At 36.3% G+C, this 23325-nt stretch overlaps 1 protein-coding gene across 7 annotated transcripts in view; it reads right to left on the reverse strand.

Moving 5' to 3' along the window:
• The window catches only part of Syne2 (spectrin repeat containing nuclear envelope protein 2), a 336172-nt gene that overhangs the window by 233215 nt on the left and 79632 nt on the right, over window positions 1-23325 (reverse strand). For all 7 annotated transcript variants that reach the window (XM_046461329.2, XM_046461328.2, XM_046461327.2 and 4 more), the window contains exons 4-10: window positions 22413-22508; window positions 22245-22322; window positions 22060-22152; window positions 15359-15540; window positions 11610-11806; window positions 5389-5489; window positions 3048-3149 (exon numbers count right to left, since the gene is read on the reverse strand). In XM_046461329.2, coding sequence (XP_046317285.1) covers window positions 3048-3149; window positions 5389-5489; window positions 11610-11806; window positions 15359-15540; window positions 22060-22152; window positions 22245-22322; window positions 22413-22508 — 849 coding nt within the window. The remainder of the gene's footprint in view (window positions 1-3047; window positions 3150-5388; window positions 5490-11609; window positions 11807-15358; window positions 15541-22059; window positions 22153-22244; window positions 22323-22412; window positions 22509-23325) is intronic.

The raw sequence follows: 23325 nt of genomic DNA on the forward strand, positions 1-23325 counted from the left end.
TCTTTGAAGACCTGTACCTAAAGATTATATTTAAATTTTGACTTAGATAAAGGTAAAATCCCTGACCCCAGGAGCTGCTCTCTGATCTGGTTTCTTTCTTCAGTGCATCCTGATAATTTGGGTACCAGCCAAATGAGTCTTGGCTTGTGACCTGTGTGGACAATGTTGGATGCCTGCTGGAATAGAACATCCAGTTTTATAGGACAGATCATGATGCCACATGCAAAATGTGAATTGGTTTGTCCTCCCAAATATGGGTTCACAACAAAATAAGAATAAGTACATGTGAGAATTATATCACAGTGGTTGTCATGCACAAATGATTTTCAAAGTGTTTGTAATTAACTCAACCTGAACCAATTCTTCCAAATTCATTTTACGTAGACCAAAAAAAAAAAAAAAAAAAAAAAAACCACTTTCTCCCTGCCACCCCACATTCAATTAACAAAGCTTTTCTTGGTTCACATTTGTGTGAAGAGTGTTTAACAGTTATCCATTCTGTCAGATGCAGTGGCACACCCCTGTAATCCCAGTGACTCAGGAAGCTGAGGCAAAAGGATCACAAGTTCAAGGCCAACATGAGCAAGTTAGCAAGACCCTATCTCAAAATAAAAAAAATAAAAAGGGCTGATGATGTAGTTCAGTGGTAGAGTACTCCTGTGTTTAATTCCCAGCACTGAAGAAAAAAAGAGTTATTAATTCTATAAATATTATTTATATAATTACTGATTATTTCTAATTGAATTTTATATGAGATGGGACTGGTGGCACATTCTTTTAGTCCAGCTGCTCAGGAGGCTGAGATGGGAGGATTGCTTGAGCCCAAGAGTTCAACATAGTGAGACTCTGCATCAGGAAAGAAAAAAAAAAAAACTATGCACAAACCAAGGGATAATTAATTTATTTAACTTCTTTCTGGTAATTAGTAACTCCATGAAGCCCTTTTATTTAGGAAACATGAATCTATTATACATTCCTAAATCAAAGATGTGTGCCTGAACGATACACTTCCATTGAACACTGAGCATTTGGTCAACAAGAAGAATCTTAGACCAGAGCTAAGAAGCACAAGACTTCTATACTGCTTCAACCAAAGGAAGATGAGAAAGTCTTGTCTCTTCTTTCCCGGATGGCTTCAAATGAAAACGATGGTATGGTCACAAATCACACACCTGTTGAGTATTAGAGTTGCTGAGGCTGGATTCACCCATCTCCCTCACCTCACAGATAGGGCCGTGGTGGCCTCCAGTGCTAGTGGCTGTGAGGACACATGGATAGCACTCCAGCTTATCCAAAACAGAGAGATGGTAGGAAACGCAGAACTGCATAGACAAGGGACTCTAAGAAATGGGACTCAGACACCTTCACCTTGGCTCCTTCAAGATTCTATAATGAGAACAAACGCTTCTAATCATAGTGACCAGGAGCCCTGAGGAGGCCGAGTCAGAAGGATGGAAAGTTCCAGGCTAAGTCTGGCGGGGCAACTCTGGAGGGTAAGGGAGAAGGATAAGTCATTCAAAGCCAGCCTCAGCAATTTCACAAGTCCCTCAGCAATTTGGTGAGAACTTGTCTCAAAATAAAATGGCTTAGCCAGGAATGGTGGTATACACTAGGAATCCCAGCTACTCGGGAGGCTGAAGAAAGAGGATCACTAGTTCAAAGCCCACTATCTCACTGTAAAAATTAATGGGGGTGGGGCTGGGGATATAGCTCCATTGGTAGAGTGCTTGCCTGGAATGCACAAGGCCATGGAATGCACAAAAAACATAAAGAAAGAAAAATAATGAGGACTCAGAAGTGGCTTAGTGGTAAAGCACCCCTGGGTTAAATCCCTAGTACCACAAACAGAAAAAAATAAATAAAAAAGGGTGGGATGTTGCTCAATGGTAGAGCCCCTCTGGGTTCAATCCCAGTACTGAAAAAAAAAAAAAAATCTACAATGAATACCCACTTACCCTGGAACAGCAACAGGATATAAAAAGAGCAAGAAGTTTAAAGCTACACTCTAATAAAACCCTACTCCTGCACTTTAGTAGCTACATAACCTTAGATAAGTCATTTACTGTCTCCCAACCTTATTATCTTCATCTATCAAACTTAAATAACAACACCAAACTCAGCAAGATGTCTTAACCTGTAAAGTACTTATCAGCAAGGTGCCTGGCACATAGCAATATTCAATATATGGTGATAATGATGAAAATTATCATTAGGACTGGGGATATAGCCCTGTGGCAAAGCACTGTAGCACACACAAGGCCCTAGATTTAATCCTTAGCACCAAAAAGAAACAATAATAATAATAGTTGTCATTATTTCCCAAAGGACTCCTTGGTTGAGGCCCCAAAAGAAATAATAATAATAGTTGTCATTATTTCCCAAAGAACTCCTTGGTTGAGGCCGTATTAGAATTCTGGGATGCCCCATTGCTCATTTCCTGATTTTTCCTTTCATTCAATATTCATAATAAAAAAGCATGTTCTGGGGCTGGGGTTGTGGCTCAGCGGTGGAGCCCTCCTCTAGCACATGCAAGGCACTGGGTTCGATCCTCAGCACCACATAAAAATAAATAAATAAAACAAAGGTATTATGTCTAACTACAGCTAAGAAAAAAATTTTTTTTTTTTTTCAAAAAAAGCATGTTCTGCTATAAACCAGGGATTGGAGAACTTTCATTGTAAGGGGCAAGACAGTAAAGATGGCTTTATGGGCCAGATGGTCTCTTTTGCAGCCACTCAACTCGTGTTGTAGTAGAACCTTGCTGCGAAGTACTCCAAGTACCAGCGCCATCGACAACAGCAGGGACTTTGCTGGAAATTCAAAATTCCTGCCCCAGAACTACTGAATCTAAAAATGCATTTAAACAAGATTGCACTGTGATTCATATGCACATTAAAGTTTCAGAAGCACTATCCTATTATTCAGCCCTGAAACCTGGAGTTGATTTAGTATTTAAATATTTAACTTAGAGTTTTCTAAAAAGGTATTTACTATTCTTCCCTAAAAGAGTAAACTACATACAAATAGGTATTCAAAGTCACACTTACATGGTACTTTTTAAAGTAGGTCTTGCCTTCTGACTCCTTCAGTGCCTCCTGTAGCTTTTTCTCTTGCAGAGCTAGCCAGGCCATAGCGTCTTTTACCTTGCTCTGTAATTCACACACACACACATACACATTTAAACTCTCCCCTAAATAGACTTGACGACCTTTTTTGTTAACAATAAAATTAACACCTTGAAACATCAGTGAAATAATGTCATCATAACATTCCAATGACTCAGTGTCAAAGAGTAATTTTGCTTATTCATACAACACCTTAAATTTTAAAATAGACTGAAACTAACATCTAAACATCAGAGTGTACTTAAAAAAAAAGTGGGGGGAAGCAAGCAATGCCCTCTGTTTTTGGCCCATGCATTTCTATTATTCAATTTCAGAGAACATTATCCCAAATCACTGCTTTATAGTAGGCATTTTAGAAGAGTGCTTTCCAATTAATCTAAATAGGGAAGAACTCAAGAGATGTTCACTTCCTGAGAAAAGCACTGGCATCAAAAATATCTTGAACGTTTTAAAGGTCCTAAAATAACACTACTAAAAGTTTTGATGGTGCTATCACATGGAAGTGAGCAAAAATTATTCTTTTCTTAGATTCAATTCTTGCTTAGGTGGTAGCTTGCTTATATTTGGTAGCAGACTTTAATGCTAGAGGATAAAGCAGAAGTTACACCTTATTTCTAATTTTTTTTTAAACTTCATTTGAGTTTTATCTAGTAGGCAAGTGTGTGTTTTTTTTTTTTGCATTCAATTTCATGGACAGTTGAATTTTTCATTTTATTTTTTAATATGAAAATGAATTAGGAAAGAGTAGCTCCTCAGCAGGTCAGAAACAAGTGAACTGAGTTAGAAGCCGAGCCTCAGCTTGAGCTTCCAGAGTCAGCAACAATCTGGCTTCTTGCCTCAAACACCACAGCTGGAAAAACAGAGGCAAACAGTTTGTCAAATAAAATGTATGTAAACACATCTGAGAAAGGAATTTAAAATAAATTTGAAAATAATGTTCATAAACATTTCACTGACTTCCCAGCACTCGTGTATCTTCATAAAATCAGAATAAGAATCAGAATAAGGGCTTCTTTTCAGCTCAGTGATTTTTATGAAATTTCTACCTACACTGTGTAACAGACTGAAAGTAAAAGGGAAATACTGAATAATCAAATGGTACTCTACTAGTATTTCAAGAATATCTCAACAAACAAGGATCAAAGGTAGAACACAATGCTTCCATTTATACAAATTTCACAGTTCCATTTACATGAAGCTAAAACAGAGGCAAAATGGAAATGTGCTAAAATTAGATGATGATAATGGTTGCATTATCATGTAAATACTCCAAAAACACATAGTACCATACACTTTAAATAATTGTATTTTATGGTGTATGAATTATATATCAATAAAGTGAATAAAAGTTATAATACACAAAAATTCAAATAACTCCAAGATTGTTTAAAACCTAGCTTCATTTAATGTGTCCCAATAAAGAAATAAATAAAATGCATTGTAGATTAACAATTAATTTCTTTATTTAGGTGCCAAGGACTAAATCCAGGGGCATTTAAACACTGGGCAACATCCCCAGCCCTTTTTATGTTTTTATTTTGTGACAAGGTCTCACTAAGTTACTTAAGGCTTGCTAAATTGCTGATGAGGCTGGCCTCAAACTTGGGAACTTCTGCCTCAGCCTCCCAAGTTGCTGGGATTACAGGCATGTGCCACCACACCTGGCTAAAATTCATTTTTAGGTAATTCAGTAAAGCTTAAGAAGTTATCACTTTTACCTTAGGAAAAAAAGGGGTAGGAAAAACGAACTACAGTGAAAGAAATTAGAATACTGGCTGTCTGGGTTGAATAAGACAAGAGGCACAATGGAATGTTGTAGGTAACATTGTTTCACATCATAATGGTTTACAAGGGTATATGCATTTGTCAAAACTAACTGATCTAAACCAGGCATGGTGGCGCACACATGTAATCCCAGCAGCCTGGGAGGCTGAGGCAGGAGGACTGCAAGTTCATGTCAGCCTCAGCAATTTATAGAGGCCCTAAACAACTTGGCGAGACCCTGTCCCAAAATGAAAAAAAAAAATTTTTTTTTTTTTTTTTGCTTTAAATTAAAGGGCTGGGATGTGACTCAGTGGTTGAGCACCCTGGGTGAATGGGTGAATCCCTGATACCAAAAAAAAAAAAAAAAAAAAAAAAAAAAAAAAAAAAATCACTGATCTATTTAATTAAATTCTGTATGAAAATCATAACCCAGTTTTTAAAAATTAAACCAGTAGTCATATACAACAAAATGACTTCATTTATACTGATAAAGACATACCTGAGTCACATCTCCAGTCCGAGAAGCATCCTTGGAATATTGCAGAAACTGTGCCACATAGGTCATGATTGACTTTTCATCGGGGTTAACAACATCCACGTCTGCAAGATATACCACACTATCAATTAGCTGTAGATGTTAATTTACTATAATGAATACTCAAGTACAAGCTATGCCACAGCCTATGCCACTGGGTTCACAGGCTCTTGAACCAAAGTAGCTGAGTAACCATGCAATCTCGCTCATTCAACCTTGCTCCAACATTGTACAGAGGGCTTATATCTAGGGCCACATGTGTGCAATCCTGGCATGGGTATGTACACAGCCTCACTTTCCTAGTTACAAAGTTTCTATGATGCTATATGTGTGAGGCCATAAGTATTCAAGAAGGTAGAGAGAAGAAAATTAAAGCATTTCCCTTTCTAGAGACATGGTGCAGAAATTCCCCCATGTTGCATTAAAGAAGTCCCTTGCAAAATAAGTTCGAAAAACAGGGACTTCCCAGAGAGTCAAAATGGTTTTAAATTGTTTAAGTGCAGGACTTCTCCAGGCATATAATAAATCAAGTGAATCATAAAATCACAAAGAAAGAGATTCAATATGCCATAGACAAAACACTTCATTTGGGGATGTGTCTTTGTTGCCAAAACAATTAATATGTCATACTGAAAAGGAAATCTTCTCTACTTATTAATTCACTTAAATTCAATGCAACACATACTTATAGAGAGCTAACAAAGGCTGGTAAAAAGCAGGAGCTACAAAGGTGTATCAGGTACAGTCCTTGCCCTCAGGGACCTTATGATTCATCCCTTTGTTCATTCAACAAGTAGATGCTAGATGCTCTCAGGCACTGTCTGCCCCTCAAGGTGTTGATGGCTAGGAGAAAAATAAATGACAGATATAACACACTAGGATGTTTTAGTGAGCCTGTTCACTAGGCCCAAAGAGTGCTATAAGTCAGCTAAAGGAGAAAGTAAATTTAATCCATGAACAAATAACATCATTCAAGGCAGTAAGCATATAAAAGCTATCAATAAAAAGCTGGGGCTGAGGTTTCAATATAGGAAGGATTCCTAAGAATCGAGTTATTCTGTTTTCAATGGAAGAGGTGTAAAAATCAAGAGATGCATAAAATAATGATACTGGCTAGACTAAATATCCCTTTTTAGACTTCTCATTTTATATGAAGCCATGATGCATGAGGATTAAATAGTTTAACAAAATTGTGTCGGAGGACAGGTCCCTTAATCAAACATGACTATGATATTTGGTTTGCATAAATAGTCATAATGCATCTCACATTTTTGAGCTATTATTTAAACTACAATAAGTTGTGGGCAATCATTCCTACAGAGGAAATTTGTTTCTTTTTTTAATATTTATCTTTTTAGTTGTAGTTGGACACAATACCTTTATTTTATTTATTTATTTTTATGTGGTGCTGAGGATCGAACCTAGGGCCTCGCACATGCTAGGCGAGTACTCTACCACTGAGCCACAACCCCAGCCCAGGAAATTTTTATTATATTGTCTTTTCCATTAACTGCCTAATTATTTGCACATATTAAAATAGAAAAAAATTACAGCCATTAAGGAGGATACGACAGGAGGAACACTCAAGCCCAGAAGTTCAAGGACAGGTGCCCAACAAACACAGAAAGACCCCAACTTAAAAAGAGAAAGAGAGAGAGAGAGAGAAATTTTCATCCCAAGAGTGAAGATTTAGAGAATCACAATGTAAGCTTTTTTAAAGGACAATAATCAGAAATAAGAAATTAGAACAAAGTATGAGAAAAATAAAGAAAAAATATCTAACAAAAAGGAAAATAAAAAGATGGGGAGGAAATTTTAAAAGGGTAAAAAGAGAGGGAAGGCAAAAAAAAACAACAGGAATAAAAGTCAACAAGAATTAATCAAGAACTACATTGGGAAAAGAAAAAAAAAAAAAAAGAACAACAACAACATGAAACCAGATGCACTAGGCTCTGGGTTCAATCCCAAGGATCAAAAAAAGAAAGAATGAAATATTATCTCAATAAATATTGAACTCTAGTGAAAATCAAACAGACAAACCCCAGGTAGGTGGGGATACATCCAAGGAACACAGGAGCCAACTGAAAGAGCTCCCAATAGTCAATGCTTTTATCTTAAAACAAACTTTTCTAAAAAAAAAAAAAAGAATCGAGCATTAAAATAAACAAAATAGTATTGGAGTACAATTGCCAAGTATAAAATAAAATATCAACAAGCACATAGTCTTATAAATAAATGCTTGAATAAAAAAATAATAATAAATGGAAAACAGACAAATCTCCTGTGCAGAAGACCTGTTAATAACCTTCCATCAAGGAGGGCCAGCCTCGTTCACCTAAGTATGGGCTACGCAGTGATTTCCCTGCAAAGAGTACAATATGAAGGAGAGGGGGAAACTTCACAGCAGACAAACCTGAGGGACATTATTAGCTCAGCCAGGTGGTCAAGGTCAGCATCAACAGTAACAAGCCATGCTGATAGCACGTACCCTTGAACCTATGTGATAAGAATAGCACCTTGGTTTGGGGATTTAGCTTATTTCTCTTCACATGATATTCTCCAGCTCCATCCATTTACTTGCAAATGCCATAATTTCATTCTTCTTTAAGGCTCAGTAATATTCTGCAATCCATTGTCTTGTATAATTAATTAGAATAAATTAAAAAAAAAAAGAACAGCATCTTGCCTCTAGGCCTTCTTCCCAAGAACCCACGAATACACTGATTATGAGGGGAAAAAATAAGAAATCAATTATAATAAAGGGACCTTCTGCAAATGCCTGACCAGCAATCTACAAAACTGTCAAGGTCATAAAAAACAAAAAAGTGTAAGAAACAGTCCAGTCAAGAGTTGCCATGATAACTAAATGTAATATGGTCCCAGGGAGCATTCTGAAAGGGAAAAAGGTCATTAAGTAAAAACTAAAGAAATTCAAAGAAAGCATGGCTTTTAATTGTAATGATATGTCACTATTGGTTCTTTAGTTACAACAAAATGTACCATATAATGAAAAATTTTAAGAATGAGGAAACTGGTGTGGGGTATGTGGAAACTTACTGTACTATATTTTCAACTTTTTTAAAGTCTAAAACTGTTATAAAAAAAAAGAAGCCTGTTTAAAAATAAATGAAGCCAGGCATGGTAGCACACACCTATAATCCTAGTAGCTGTGGGGCTGAGACAGGAGGATCTCAAGTTCAAGGACCAGCCTCAGCAACTTATCAAGGCCCTAAACACCTTAGTGAGACCCTGTCTCAAAATAAAAAATTTAAAAAGGGCTGTGGATAAAGCTCCATGGTAAATTGCCCCTGGGTTAAATCCCTATACCAAAATAAATAAATATCCAATTAAAAAATAAATGGAGGGCTTTATATACAGAGATATGAAAAACTGTGTTCTATATGTGTAATAAGAATTGTAATGCATTCCACTGCTGTCATGTATTTGAAAAAAATAAAATCAATAAAAAATATAAATAAATAAATAAATAAATAAATAAATAAAACTAAAAAAAATGGAGGAATGAAGTATCAATACTTACTATAGCATGGAGGAATCTTGGAAACATTATGCAAATTTAAAGCAGACAGTCACAAAAGACCACATATTTTATGATTTCATGTATATGAAATGTTCAGAATTGGCATGGGGAGGTTGGAAGATGGAGAGTGACTGCTAATGGTCTCAGAGTTTCCTTCTAAGGTGATGAAAATGCTCTACAATTGATAATGGTGATGGTCGAACAATATTGTGAATATATTACCTTAAGTTGTACCCTTAAATGGATAAATTATATGCTATGTGAATTATATCTCAATAAAACTGCTTAAAACCAAAAATATTGGGCTGAGGATAAAGCTCAATGGTAGAGAGAAAGCTTAGCATGCAAGATGTTGTGAATTCAATCCTTAGCACCAAAAACAAAAAATTACTTTTAATAATATATATATGTAAGTGACAAATCCCCAGTCACCTGGCCACTGGTGTACAGGAGCCAGCTGGCTCACACTAATTAAAGAGAGCTTAATATTAAATGTTCAGTAGTTTTGTAAGCTGTTTTTTAAAAATAGTCATCATTAAAAATTAAACTATGAAGAGAGGGAGGGAAAGGGTGGGGGTATGGGGGGCAGGAAAGATGGTGGAATGAGATGAACATCATTACCCTAGGTACATGTGTGACTGCACATGTGGTGCAACTCTACATTATGTACAACCAGAGAAATGTGTACAATAAATCAAAATGCATTCTGCTATCATGTATAACTAATTAGAACAAATAAAAAAATTTAAATTTTTTTTTAAATTAAACTATGTAAATATACAATTAAATGCTATTAAAAGCAAGGGTGACAAATACTCAAAACTTATCATTCCCTAATTACTATATTTGCATTTTACTAGCATTTATGGATAGGGTTATTTATGTCCATTGCATTTGTATGATGGACATAACATAATGGTGTGCTGCTCCACATTTTTTCCCAAATCTATACTCAGTGACTTCATGACAGCAACTTGAAATCAGCCATATCAGTCATATTTGCACCAAAAAAAAAAAAAAATAAGCAAATGAGAGCTTGATTGTTCTTTTGTTGAATGCTAAAAAAATGGATGGAGAAATTGTTAAGGATATACATAAATCCTAAAAGTATGTCCTATCTATAGCTCTTACACTGTGGTATTTGCACCATATCAGTCGTATTTGCACCAAAAAAAAAAAAAAAAAAAAAAATAAGCAAATGAGAGCTTGATTGTTCTTTTGTTGAATGCTAAAAAATGGATGGAGAAATTGTTAAGGATATACATAAATCCTAAAAGTATGTCCTATCTGTAGTTCTTACACTGTGGTATTTGCACCATATCAGTCGTATTTGCACCAAAAAAAATAAGCAAATGAGAGCTTGATTGTTCTTTGGTTGAATGCTAAAAAATGGATGGAGAAATTGTTAAGGATATACATAAATCCTAAAAGTATGTCCTATCTGTAGCTCTTACACTGTGAGAGTATAAAAAATTCAAGAAATATTTTTCCAGTATTTGACTTAGCAAAGCAATAACTCATGTCACACTGAAGAACAAGTGAAATTTTGACATTCCTCGTTGCTATTCCACTTAATCATTAACATAAAGGAAATTATCAACCAAAGTGTAGTTCATGTAAGAACTACACATGCTCAGCAAACTGCAGCCCCACGTTGCCTACAGATGGATTGTAAGAGCTTGACAAAAACCAACTAGCACTTTGGGGCTATTTGAAATTTATAATGCATATCATATATTATTATTGACAAACTATGTCCTACATATCTTTTACCTCAGTAAAATGTATGACATGTTTAGATGTGTGTGTTTCACATTGTTCTGGAGAGCCAGCCACTGAACATTTACAATATATGCCCTGGTGATAAAGCTGAGACTAGAATTTTTATCTCTTGATCTGTTGGTTCATTATAACTTTCACTAACTCTGTATACCTCTTTTTATTACTTTAATTCTTTTTTCTTTTGGGGCTGAGGACTTAACCAGGGTTTTGTGCATGCTAAACACAAGCTCTACCACTGAGCTATATACCTCCAGCACTGACTTTTGTTTTTAATGTCGTTTTGTTTATGAAACAACAGAATTCAAAGTAAAGTGCTTTTCAGAAAGAAATCATTTTAATCTTGCTTTTAGAGTCTTGATTTAATGACGTTAAAATAAATTATGATTTGATAGTAATCTCTGCAAACATAACTGGCACAATATTTAGGGCTTTCTAGTGAGGACAGCAGAGAGAGCAGCAGTTTCTGTTCCTAGAAGTTCTGTTTTAATAGGAGGAGGGAATGGAAAGGGGAGATACATAACAACCATAATTAAAGACTCAAAGAAACATCTCATGAGGGATTTACAACAGAAATAACAGGATCAAGAAGAACACAATAGAAGGAAATTAAGACCAAGGCTCAAATTATTCCAATAAAGTCACTGTCTGCTTCCAGCTGTGGCTCCACCCCTAATATTACTGAAGTTATTAACTAATTGGTAGGAATTCCTCATTTCATGAAATTCAATGAAGAGTTTAAGCTAAACCCTCTAGGACTAAAATATAATGTTGCTGTATTTGCTTATATAGAGATATTAGTTTCAAATCAACTTTATGCTGAACCTTTACAAAAATTGTTTTAAAAAGAAAGAAGCTTCTTTACCTTCTGGATCCAGCAATTTGGGGATTTTTAATTCTCGTTCTGCAATTCCAAAGGCCTCTTTCAGATTGTCCTTGTTGGATCGATGCTTCATACTCTTCATGTCAATTAGGTCTGGTCGCAAGGCATGAATGACAGCCAGAAAAGCCATCCCATTTCTCCAGCTTGACTTAAAATCTGTCACACTGACAGACTCATATCTATCGCAGAACGACATGATACACGCAGTTAAAAATAATAGATCAAAACACTCCCACTATATTCAATAGTAATTAAAACGTTTCAGTGAACCAAATAACCAATATAAACCATTCTACGAAAAATTTTATCTTCTAGTCAAATTAAAGCATAAGTTAAACTGCACCTCTGCTGTAGTGCTAGAAATGCAAATTCTCAAGCCATTCTCCACAACCTAATGAATCACTCTAGAAGTGGGCCTGAAATCCACATCTTTAAAAGCCCCCAAGATGATAATGATACTCATTCAAGTTCAATACTCTTCATGCACAAGCTGTTGGCTCAAGACTGACTCTAGACTTTCACCTTCAGTTACGATCCTTCACTTGAGAAAACAATTTTTCTTCTCACTGGAGCAATTAAGTGACAAATTGGGCCTCATCAATAGCTAGTAGTCCACAGGATAGATGGACTTGGCCATTCCTTGGTTTAGAAGTCTGTCATTGTGAATAAATGGGCAAACGAAATATGGTCTATACAGTGGAAGATTGGCCTAAGGAAGGCAGGAAATGCTGAGATGAGCTGTGACATGGATGAATCCAAATGAATTAAGCCAGCTATAAAGGACACATACTGTATGATTCCACTCACACACGGCAGCCACAGTAGACAAGTACATAGAGACAGAAAGGAGGATGGTGGCTGGGCAGGGTAGCACATGCCTGTAATCCTAGCAGCTCAGGAGGCTGAGGCAGAGGATCACAAGTTCAATGCCAGCCTCAGCAACTTAGCAAGGCCCTAAACAACTTAGCAGGACCCTGTCTCAAAATAAAAAATAAAAAGGGCTGGGGATGTGGCTCAGTGGTTAAGTGCCTCTGGGTTCAATCCCCAGTACTCACAAAAATTAAAATAAGAAGAAAAAAAAAGTAGAATGGTAGATGCCAGGGACTGGAGGGGGAAGAAAGGATGAATAGTTGTTGTTTAACAGGTAAAAAATTTCAGTTGTGCAAGATGAAAGAAGTTCTGATGTGGCTGGCGGTCAAGGCTGCACAGCAACGTACTGAACGCCACTGAACTGTACGCTTAAAAACGGTGAAAATGGTAAATCTCATGTTATGCATAATAACCTCTCAGGCCCTCAAGGGCCCTCTACCTCTCCCATCTCTGCATGTCCCCTGGCCTCCCTCCTGATGTCAAAGCCACACTCCTCACACTGGAATGCTTTCTCACAGACTTTCACACTTCCACCAAAGCCTTCCCTTCTGGGTCTCAGTTCCAAGGCCCCTCCCCAGAGAGGCCCTGCCTGGCCATCCTCTCTCTAACCATCAACAATTCTGACCACAGCATAAATCCTGCCTCATCTTGTTGCCAACTCTCATCACAGTTCTTTATCTGTTTCCCTCATCAGGATGCAGGTCCCTGAGAGGCAAGGCCTTGCCGTTCTTGTTTACCATGGCAGACTCACTTGCCAAACTCTGCTCGGCACATAATGGGGGCTTACTATATGTATCTATATATTTTGAATCACTCATTCAACACATTTCTATATTATATTTCTCTATATTTTACAAAAGGAAGTCTTGTACAAGTACGGATGCCAACAAAATTTGAGAAATATTCCAGAACAACTATAATTTCCTTTACTCTCTCATTTAAAAAAAAAAAAAAACATAAAGATATTCACTAGACAAAAGCTACTCAGTAGGGCTGGGGGTGTAGCTCAGAGGTATAGCGCTTGCCTAGCATGCATGAGGCCCTGGGTTCCATCAGAGCCCTGGAAAAGGAGTGGAGAAGGCGGGGCGGGGAAGGGGAGGCAGGAGAGGAAGAGAGGGAGGGAGAAAGAAAATGAGAGCGAGAGAGATTAGGTACCCCGGATTACCAGTTAGAAAGTACTGGGAGCTAGGACTTCAAACCCAGGAATTCTGGCTTCAGCCTGTGCTCCAAGACAGTAAGTTAAACTAATGGCTAAAGGAATGTAGTTCAGAGCTGAGGACAGGCCCAGACCCTTTCCATGGGACTGAGAGGGCCAGAACCAGCTCATCACTGAGCAGCAGGCACTGTATCAACAGAGCACCAGGCCCTGAGGTTAGTTCTGCATTGATGAGCTGAAGCCAGTACCACAAAGATGTCACTGCCAGGTCTTCAGAGAGTGCACGGTTAGGCTGGGGACTGATTGGCAGGATCTAAGCTCACTTAGAAATAGAGAAGGCAGCCAGATTCATGTGTTTCACTAAGAAGAAAGCACAACATACTACAATATAGTCTTATATCTGAGTCCCAGAAAAACTACAGAATATCGAAATACAAGTCACCTAAAAAATATTACCAATGATGGCCAAAAAGAATAAATCAAGACAAATCACTCAAGAAGTGCTGCACCTTAAGTTTAGCATCAGCTGTAGAGTTGAAAAGTCATGAGGGACAGACACGGAGAAAAGAAACACTGTGGTAAAAATACGAGGCTTTGAAAGGATATAAAGGTTATTTATTCATAAATCAAATATGATATAATAATGCTTTTTGTACATGCAGTTTTAGGTAAAAACTAAAATTTTCTCCGTAGAAAGTTCATTTAACGTATCTAAGACCTGTAAGTTGCGCATGTTTGTGAGTGAATGACAACTAAATAAAGGTGAGGCTGAAGGCAGAAAGGAACCTCTATCTCCCAGCCTTTCATTAGGAAGAACTTACTCAGAAGTCCCCATCTGAAAGGTCTCTGAAGCCTATTTATGATTCTACTTACCTGGACAATGCTACCACATGATGAGCAATGCCTCTGGCACCCTGCTGTTCTTCTAGTGGGGAGATCTCCTACATATTAATCCCTCATCCTTCCTAAACTCCAATGGCTAGAATAACCATTGGTGAAAACAGAAAGAAAATGTTTCCCAAAAGCAGAAATACATTTCTTTAACAATAAATTATGACCACTACCTTCCCTTTATCATCCCCACTTTTTAAAAACACATTGTCTCTAGTTTCTTTGTTTCCCAACTGAGTTGAGTAATAACTAATAAAGTCTTTACTTCTAAGTAATAAAGACTGTGGTTTCTTCATATAATCATGACAGAATCAAGAGAAAACTTTACGTATTGGTTACTTCCTCACTTATTGGTTAATTGATACATTCAACACACATTAATGGAACACCTAGCATGAACTCTCATTTCCTAAGTCCTGGGGATACATAGACACTTAAGACATGGTTTAACTTTCAAAGATCTCATAGTGTGGTAAAATCCCTTAAATCTAAACCCATCCTGCAGATGCACAGAAGAATAGTGCCTGAAGAAGAAAATTTCCACACAACAGCAGACCACCTAAACACAGCAATGGGAGTAAGTTTACCCAGATATTTCACTTTCTGGCCTTCAAAACCAAAACTGGCCAAGCTCATGAACTTCCATATTTGGAACACTCACTAAACAATGAAGGGAGATAGAATTTTCTCTTTAGGTGTAGGAGGCCTTGGGGTAGCTGTTAAACCCAGTCAGGCCTGATCTTCAGGCCTGGAAGTCACTGTGTTACTGGAAACAACTGCCCTGTGTCTCTCCGGATCCCAGCAAAGAACTTACCTGGCACATTTGTCTTGAGCCCACAAGAGAAGAACTTTCTTTGCAGACAACTGCCATCGCTCTTGGACTTTGAGGCATCTCTTTGCTGGAGGACTTGAGGTAGGAGATGAATCAGCCACACTCATATCATCCGGGGAAGCTTGATTGTAATTGCAAGAATCAGACTGGGCAAGATCCTCAATCTAAGGAAAGCATGATTGTCATCATGTATAAAACACGTTACCAGGACTGAACAAAAATCCTCAGCCAAAAGAAGATCAAAAAGTATTCTGTAATAGTGACAGCTAACTCTTGGTAAAGGAGCTCTGGACAAATCCTTCAGTAACAGCATTTATCATCTAGGTCATACTTTGGCTTTCCATACTTTCATCTAGACTTGGGTCATTCCTGGCCTTACCCAGGTATGGCATCCCACATAGAAGGCAAAAATCCATTCATTCCCTGACCTGGTTACAGAGCACTTCCCTGAAGCCCAACATTTGCCAAACTAAACCAAACTAAACTAAACTTAGCTCCTGGGCTGCAATATCTTTAGAGACTGAACCAATCAAAATGCACCTGAATCATTAAACATCAAGAACAAATGTACAGGGCTAGGGTTGTGGCTCAGTTGTGGAGTGCTTGCCTAGCATGTGTGAGGCACTGGGTTTGATCCTCAGCATCACATATAAATAAATAAAATAAAGGTACTGTGTCCATCTACCACTAAAAATACTTTAAAAACAGTGGGTGGAGTTGTAGCTCAGTGGTACAGGACTGGCCTAGCATGTGTGAAGCCCTGGATGTGATTCTCAGCAATTCATATAAATAAGTAAAATAAAGGTCCATTGACAACTAAATATATATATATATGTTTTTTAAATATATTAAAATAAATACGTACATTTATTTTAATATATTTTAAATGCATATTTTATAAATTTTATTTTAAATATATGTATATATTTAAAATATATTAAAATAAAGGTCCACTGACAACTAAATATATATATATATATATATATATATATATATATTTTTTTTTTTTTTTTAAAGAATGTACATGCAGGAAAGAAAAACAATTAACCATATGGAAAACAAGTCCCAAGAAAAAAAATAAAATTGCCATTAAGTACATTCCAGTAGTAATTTAAGAAAGCTAGCCTGGCATGGTGGCGCACACCTATAATCCCAGTGGCTTGAGAGGCTGAGGCAGGAGGATCGCAAGTTCAAAGCCAGCTTCAGCAAGTTAGTGAGGGCCTAAGCAACTCAGTGAGACCCTGTCTCTAAATAAAATACATAAAAGGGCTGGAGATGTTTTACTCAGTTTTACTCTTAATGCTTTACTCTTAATGTTTTACTCATTAAGCACCTTGAGTTCAATCCCTGGTACCAAAAATATAATAATAAGTAATTTAAGAACGCTAAATGTATTCAATGAAAGGATAGTTTTTTCTTTATAACACAGGTTAAAAAAAAATCATATCCAGTGATGGTAAAAATAAGAGAAACTACTTTTTTTTTTTTAAGTACTAGAATCAAACCCAGAATTTTGAGCATTTTATGCAACCACTATCTACCACTGAGCTGTATCTATAGTCTTTTTTAAAATTTTGAGACAAGGTCTTTCTAAGTTGACCAGGCTAGCTTGGAACTTGTGATTCTCCTGCCTCAGCCTCCAGAGTAGCTGGGATTATAGGCATGTGGCACCACACCCAGCTATGAGAAACTGGAAATTCATATCATTAGTAAACACAGCAATTGGTTCAAATAAACATGCTAATGTTTATGCAAAACTTAAAAAGATAAATCCACAAACATAGAAGTATTTAATATATTTTTATCAAAAATCGACACAATAACCATATAATCAATAGTAATACATGAGCCAGGTACATGGCATATGCCTATAGTCCCTATACTCTGAAGGCTGAGGCAGGAGGATTCCTTGATCCCAGGAGTTTGAACCCAATCTGGGCAACACAGCAAGACCCCATCTCAAAAATGAACTAATTAGAGGCTGGGGATGTGGCTCAAGTGGTAGTGCGCTCGCCTAGCATACATGAGGCACTGGGTTCGATTCTCAGGACCACATAAAAATAAAATAAAGATATTGTGACCACCTAAAACACTAAAAAATAAATATTTTTTAAAAATAAACTAATTATAATTATAGATGTGACCAACAAAATTAACAAACTTCATCTGATTGGCATTGATGATAGGCACTGTAATTAAAATGGCAAAACCAATATTCTTTTTTTTTTTTTTTTGGTGGACACAATATCTTTATTTTTATGTGGTGCTGAGAATTGAACCCAATGCCTCATGCATGCTAGGTGAGTGCGCTACCACTTGAGCCACATCCCCAGCCCCAAAACCACTATTCTTTTAAAATATAAACTAAAATTGACCATGCTAAGCCATTAAAGTAAGCCTCAGCTTTTTTTTTTTTTTTTTTTTTTTTGGTTGCTGGGGGGGGTGGGGCAGAGGGGTAGGGGAACTTTACCCCTGAACTAAATCTCCAGCCCTTTTTATTTTGAGAAAGAATCTTTCTAAGTTCCCTAGGTCCTCCCTAAATTGCTGAGGCTGGCCTTGAACTTGCCATCCTTCTGCCTCAGCCTCCTGAGTTACAGGGATTACAGGATGCACCCCCACACCCAGCTAAGTCTTGGCAATTTTGTAAAACTGAAATCATTCAGATGATATTCTCTGACCACACTAAAATTCTATTTCATAATGAAGATGAAACAAACAAAAATCACCAAATACTTGGCAATTAAGCAATAAATTCTTATAAATGTATGGGCCAAATAGAGAAATCAGAGTATATTCTAAATAGAACAATAATTAAATTATATTAATTAGAAGAAGCAATATTTTAAAGACACCAATTTCTTCAAAAACATTCCATATATTCAATCCTAATCAAAATCACAGCAAATTGTGTGTGTGCATGAGGAAATTGAAAAAGTTATTTATAAACTCTGGGTGGAAATGCAAAGAGCAAAGAATAGCCAAGATAATTCTGAAGAACATGATGGACAAGATACACCATCAGATATCAAGACTTACTATATATCTATAGGAATTAATGTAGTATAGTACTGGTACAAAGATAAATTAATGGAACAGAATAGGTAATCTAAAAAGGGAGTCACCCATTTATGGTTACTTGATTTATGAAGGTGCTACTATAGTAGAGAAGGAAAATGACGACCCTTTCAATAAATAGTTTTGAATCAACTGGGTAGCCATATGGGAAAAAATAATTTTTGATTGCTTCAATAAAATATACTAAAAAAGGGGCTGGGGTTGTGGCTCAGTGGTGGAGTGCTTGCCTAGCATGCGCAAGGCGCTGGGTTTGATCCTCAGCATCATATAAATGTAAAATAAAGATATTGTGTCCACCTAAAACTTTTTTAGTATATATGCATATATATACTAAAAAAATCAACCCCATTGTTGAAAGATTGTATATATAAATATGAGACAATTAAGTTTTTTGAACTATAATATCCAATAGGATCATCATTAGACACATGTGAGATCTAAATTAATGAATTAAAATTTAAAATTCAGTTCCTCAGTCATACCTGCCACATTTCAAGAGTTCAGTAGCCATGGAGATATGGTTACTGTTTTATACAGTGTGGCTATGGAACATTTCCATCATTATGAAAAGTTCTATTGAAGGCTGAGGATGTGGCTCACTGGTACAGTGCTCCCCTAGCAGGCTCTGAGTTCAATCCCCAGCACAACAACCAAAAAGGGAGAGAGGAAAAATCCTACTGGATGGAACTGTTCTAGAAAATTATGTAAGAGAATATCTTCAACATACTGGCAACAGGAAAAACACTGTTTTAAAGATGTGAAAACTAATGGCCATAAAAGAAGTTGATAAATTCAAACTATGTTAAAATGATAAATGTCTGTTCATTAAAAAATTAAAAGGGCAAGCCACAGAGTCAGAGAACTTATTTGCAATTTATGTGTGTCCAACAGAACTTTTATCTAGAATATATTTTAAAGCTTCTACAAATCATTACACAAAACATCAGAACTAAAATAAAAAATTTTAAATGCCAAGTGTTAGCAAGGATTGAATTAGAAATCTCAGTTCCAGTGGGAATGTAAATCAAATGATCCCATTAATAAACCATGGTTTGCAAGTGTCCCCAAAGCTCAAGTGTTAGAAACCTAGAAGAATTAGGAGGCAAGACATTTAAGAAGGGATTAGATTTGAGGGTTTTGCCCTCATGAATGGATTCATGCCATTATAGTGGGAGTGGACTTGTTATAAGAGCTGAAAACTAGCAACAAAAAAAAAATGCACATCAACAGTGAATAATAAAGAAGTTGTGATACATTCATACAACTGTATGTTCACAACAGCAATGGAAATGAAAGATGTATTGACACATGTTACAACAAGATGAACCCTGCAAAGGATGTGAAGTGAAATAACAGACACAACAGAATGTATAGTGTGTTTAAGAGAACACACTTAGAATTCGCTTTCTGTGGAATTAAAGATGCTAAACTGCCAGACACAGTGGCACATGCCTGTTATCCCAGTGACTCAGGAAACAGAGGCACTAGGATAGCAAGTTCAAAGTCAGCTTCAGCAAGTTAGTGAGACCCTAAGCAACTTAGTGAGACCCTGTCTCAAAATAAAACATAAAAAGGGTTGGGGATATGGCTCAGTGGTTAAAGACCCCTGAATTCAAATCCCCCAAAAAATTTGCTAAACAAATCAATAATAAGGATCAAAGGGTTGGCTATATTTAGGAAAGAAAGAGACTTTGAGAGAAGACCTGGGGTGCTGGAAAAGTTCTGCAATTTCATTTTTGATCACAGTTATGTGGGTGTGCTTTTTTAAAAAATTGATTTAACTCTTCTATTTTTTTGCAGTGCTGGGGATTGAATCCAGAGCCTTGTATATACTAAGCAAGTGCTCTGCCACTGAGCTATACCCCCAACCCACATGGGTGTGTTTATAATTTATGAAAATTCATCAAGCTCTATACATAAGACTTCTTTGTGCTTCTCTATGTGTATTAGTCACCAACAAAAGTTAATGTAAAATGTTAAAACAAAGGTTCAAGTTTGTAAATCCTATGGCACAATTCCATTTTGTGGAATTTGGCTCACAGAAACAGTTAAGGTTGTATACAAAGGTTTTATCTTAAGGGTATTCTTTTTTTAAATGACTTATAACACAAATAATTGTGAACATTCTGATAGTTCATTAATGAAATATTTTATATATATCTCCATTAAAATATATATAAATTTGGAAAGGTATTGATTAGAATGGGTTTTCAAACAGTATGGATAACAGGATCCCATTTGTTTAAGATACACAGTTGTCCCTAGTTATCTATGGGGGATTGGCTCCAGGATCTCTCCAGGTACCAAATGTTCAAATTCCTTATATAAAGTGGCAAAGTATATGCATATAACTATGTACATCCTCTGTATACTTTATATCATCTCAATTACTTATAATACTTAACACAATGTAAATGTTATATGAATGATTTTTCTACCATATTATTTTAAAAATAATGAAAAGAAAAAAAATCTGTGAATTTTGTCTCTGAATATCTTATAGCCTCAATTGGTTGAATCTATTGATGTGGGATACATGGATACAGAGGAAAGACTGTACATGTATGAATATATATATTAATTCTTGCTCAGCATGAAGATTGTACATCAAATTGTTTATCATAGTTATCTATGGTGGATTATAAATGATTTTCTTATTATCCATGAAAATTTTGAATTATATTTTACATGCCTTCAAAAGATAATTCATAAATATACCCATGAATTATAAAATTTTAATATTTTACCATATTTGGTTTTGTTGCTTTTTCTAATTCCATTTCCCTCTTTTCCAAGAGGAAAGAAACCACAATCCTAAATTTAGTCTTCATCATCTTTATGCATATTAGTTTATCATAAATACAAATGCATGTATCCAAAAGTAGTATGTAGTCTGGGTTTGTATGTGTTACATTTTATATAAATTAGTTATGCTATATTCTAGTTTTTCTAAAATAAGCATTGGCTTCCCCACATATTTTTTTAAATTATTTTTAAAGTAATTATGAATGTACATAAAAATGCAATCTTTTAGGTAGTACAGAAAAATTGACACTAAGTCAACATCCCAGGCCCAAAAGAACAATATTTATCAGTCATAAGTTTCATAAAGTCAGGACTAAACTGTCAGTATATCTTGATGTGCCCTAGTACAATAGCCAGATTATCATAAGAGCTCAAAAATCTCTGTGGAAGCCAGTCTCAGTGGCACATGCCTATTATCCCAGCAGCTCGGGAGGCTGAGACATGAGAATCATGACTTCAAAGCCAGCCTCAGCAAATGCAAGGCACTAAGAAACTCAGTGAGACCGTCTCTAAATAAAACACAAAATAGGGCTGGGGATGTAGTTCAGTGGTTAAGCGCCCCCTGAGTTCAATCCCCGTACCAAAAAATAAAAAAAATAAAAGAAATGCAAGAACAACAACAACAAAAAAAAAAAACTGGCAAAAGACTTGCTGCATATTTTCTGCCTATTTAAGATTTCCAGAGCATCCTCTTTGTGGAAAAGCTTAAGATTGAATCAGGCATTGAGTGACAGTTATGGCATTCCACTCAGTTCAAACTGTGGGAATTAGAGAAGTAACTTTCCTATCATCACACTACTTACATGGAAGTGCAGTATAATTGTCCAAATTAGTCCAAGAATAATGGATGGGTTTCCTTCTATAATATCAGCAACGTGGACATTTATTAGCTTGACCTGGAAATGAAGAAGTGCAGATTAAAAGAAAAAAAAATATCCCAAAGCAATATAATCACTCCTGCAAATTTTCAGGTGAAATTTATACTCACTGATTGGTTTTCCAGGAACTTCAGAGCATGTTCTATATTGAGTCTACACTGGTGTGTATTAGATCCTCTATCACGAGGCTATGAAGTTCAAACAGATATATTACTCAGAAATATGAAATGCATTTTTTAAATCAACAAAAAGTTTCTTTGTGTCACATAAAATCTTACCAACTGCTGTCCTGAGAGTACTTCTAGCAGATCCAAGAGGACATGCCCCTTTCTAATGTCTGCGAATAAGTCTGATATAACTGAGGGAGAGGTGTGCTGAAAAAGGACACAAGAAAAATAATCAAACTCAGATAATTTGAAAGATCATCAAATCAAAAATGCAGGACCTTCAGAATCTCATAAATGCACTTTGTATCTTCAAAAAAGCTAAGATTCAGCAGCAATTTTCTTCTTTTTTGAATTTACTTTTTATTTTATTTTTTAGATACATGACAGTAGAGTGTATTGTGACATATTATACATACATGGAGTATGTATAATCTTAAAAAAAGCTAAGATTCAGCAGCAATTTTCTTCTTAATTAATAAAATGACAAAGCCCCTGCAAAGTTCCACATCAAGCCACAGTAAGAAAGGTAGTGGGCTTAATTTATTTCATGGCAAATTTCCAGTAACACAATACTTTTCTGTGTGGAGCTTTCCCTGAGAACTTAAAACCTGTCTGTAAAAGTGACACGAAAGACATTCAAAATCAGCCAGTAGTGGTCCATTTAGAAAGCAGGTTACATTTCTGTAGTAACCTGCTTATGTATTTACCCTTTGTTCAAACTACAACCATTGTATTGGGAAAGGGAACGGTGTTAGTAAGGGACTCATTCATCCTGCATTTAGGTTATTCGAGGTGCTCAGCATCACAGAGAGGTAGGATGGCACACAGATTATGATCAAGGCCTCTGAGTCCAGACTCCCTGGGCTTGTATCCCAGCACTATCACTTACAGGCTGTGTCACTATAGGCAAGTCGCATAACTTCTCTGTGCTTTAGTTTCCTTGACCTTTATCGGGAATAATACTGCCTACCTCACAGAAATGCTGTGAAGTCATTTAAATGTCATAAGTCCTCATAATCGTTAC

Source organism: Marmota monax, unplaced genomic scaffold, assembly GCF_021218885.2.
Source record: "Marmota monax isolate L192 unplaced genomic scaffold, Marmota_monax_Labrador192_F-V1.1 WCK01_AAM20220418_F8-fsc00001, whole genome shotgun sequence".
Lineage (NCBI taxonomy): Eukaryota > Metazoa > Chordata > Mammalia > Rodentia > Sciuridae > Marmota > Marmota monax.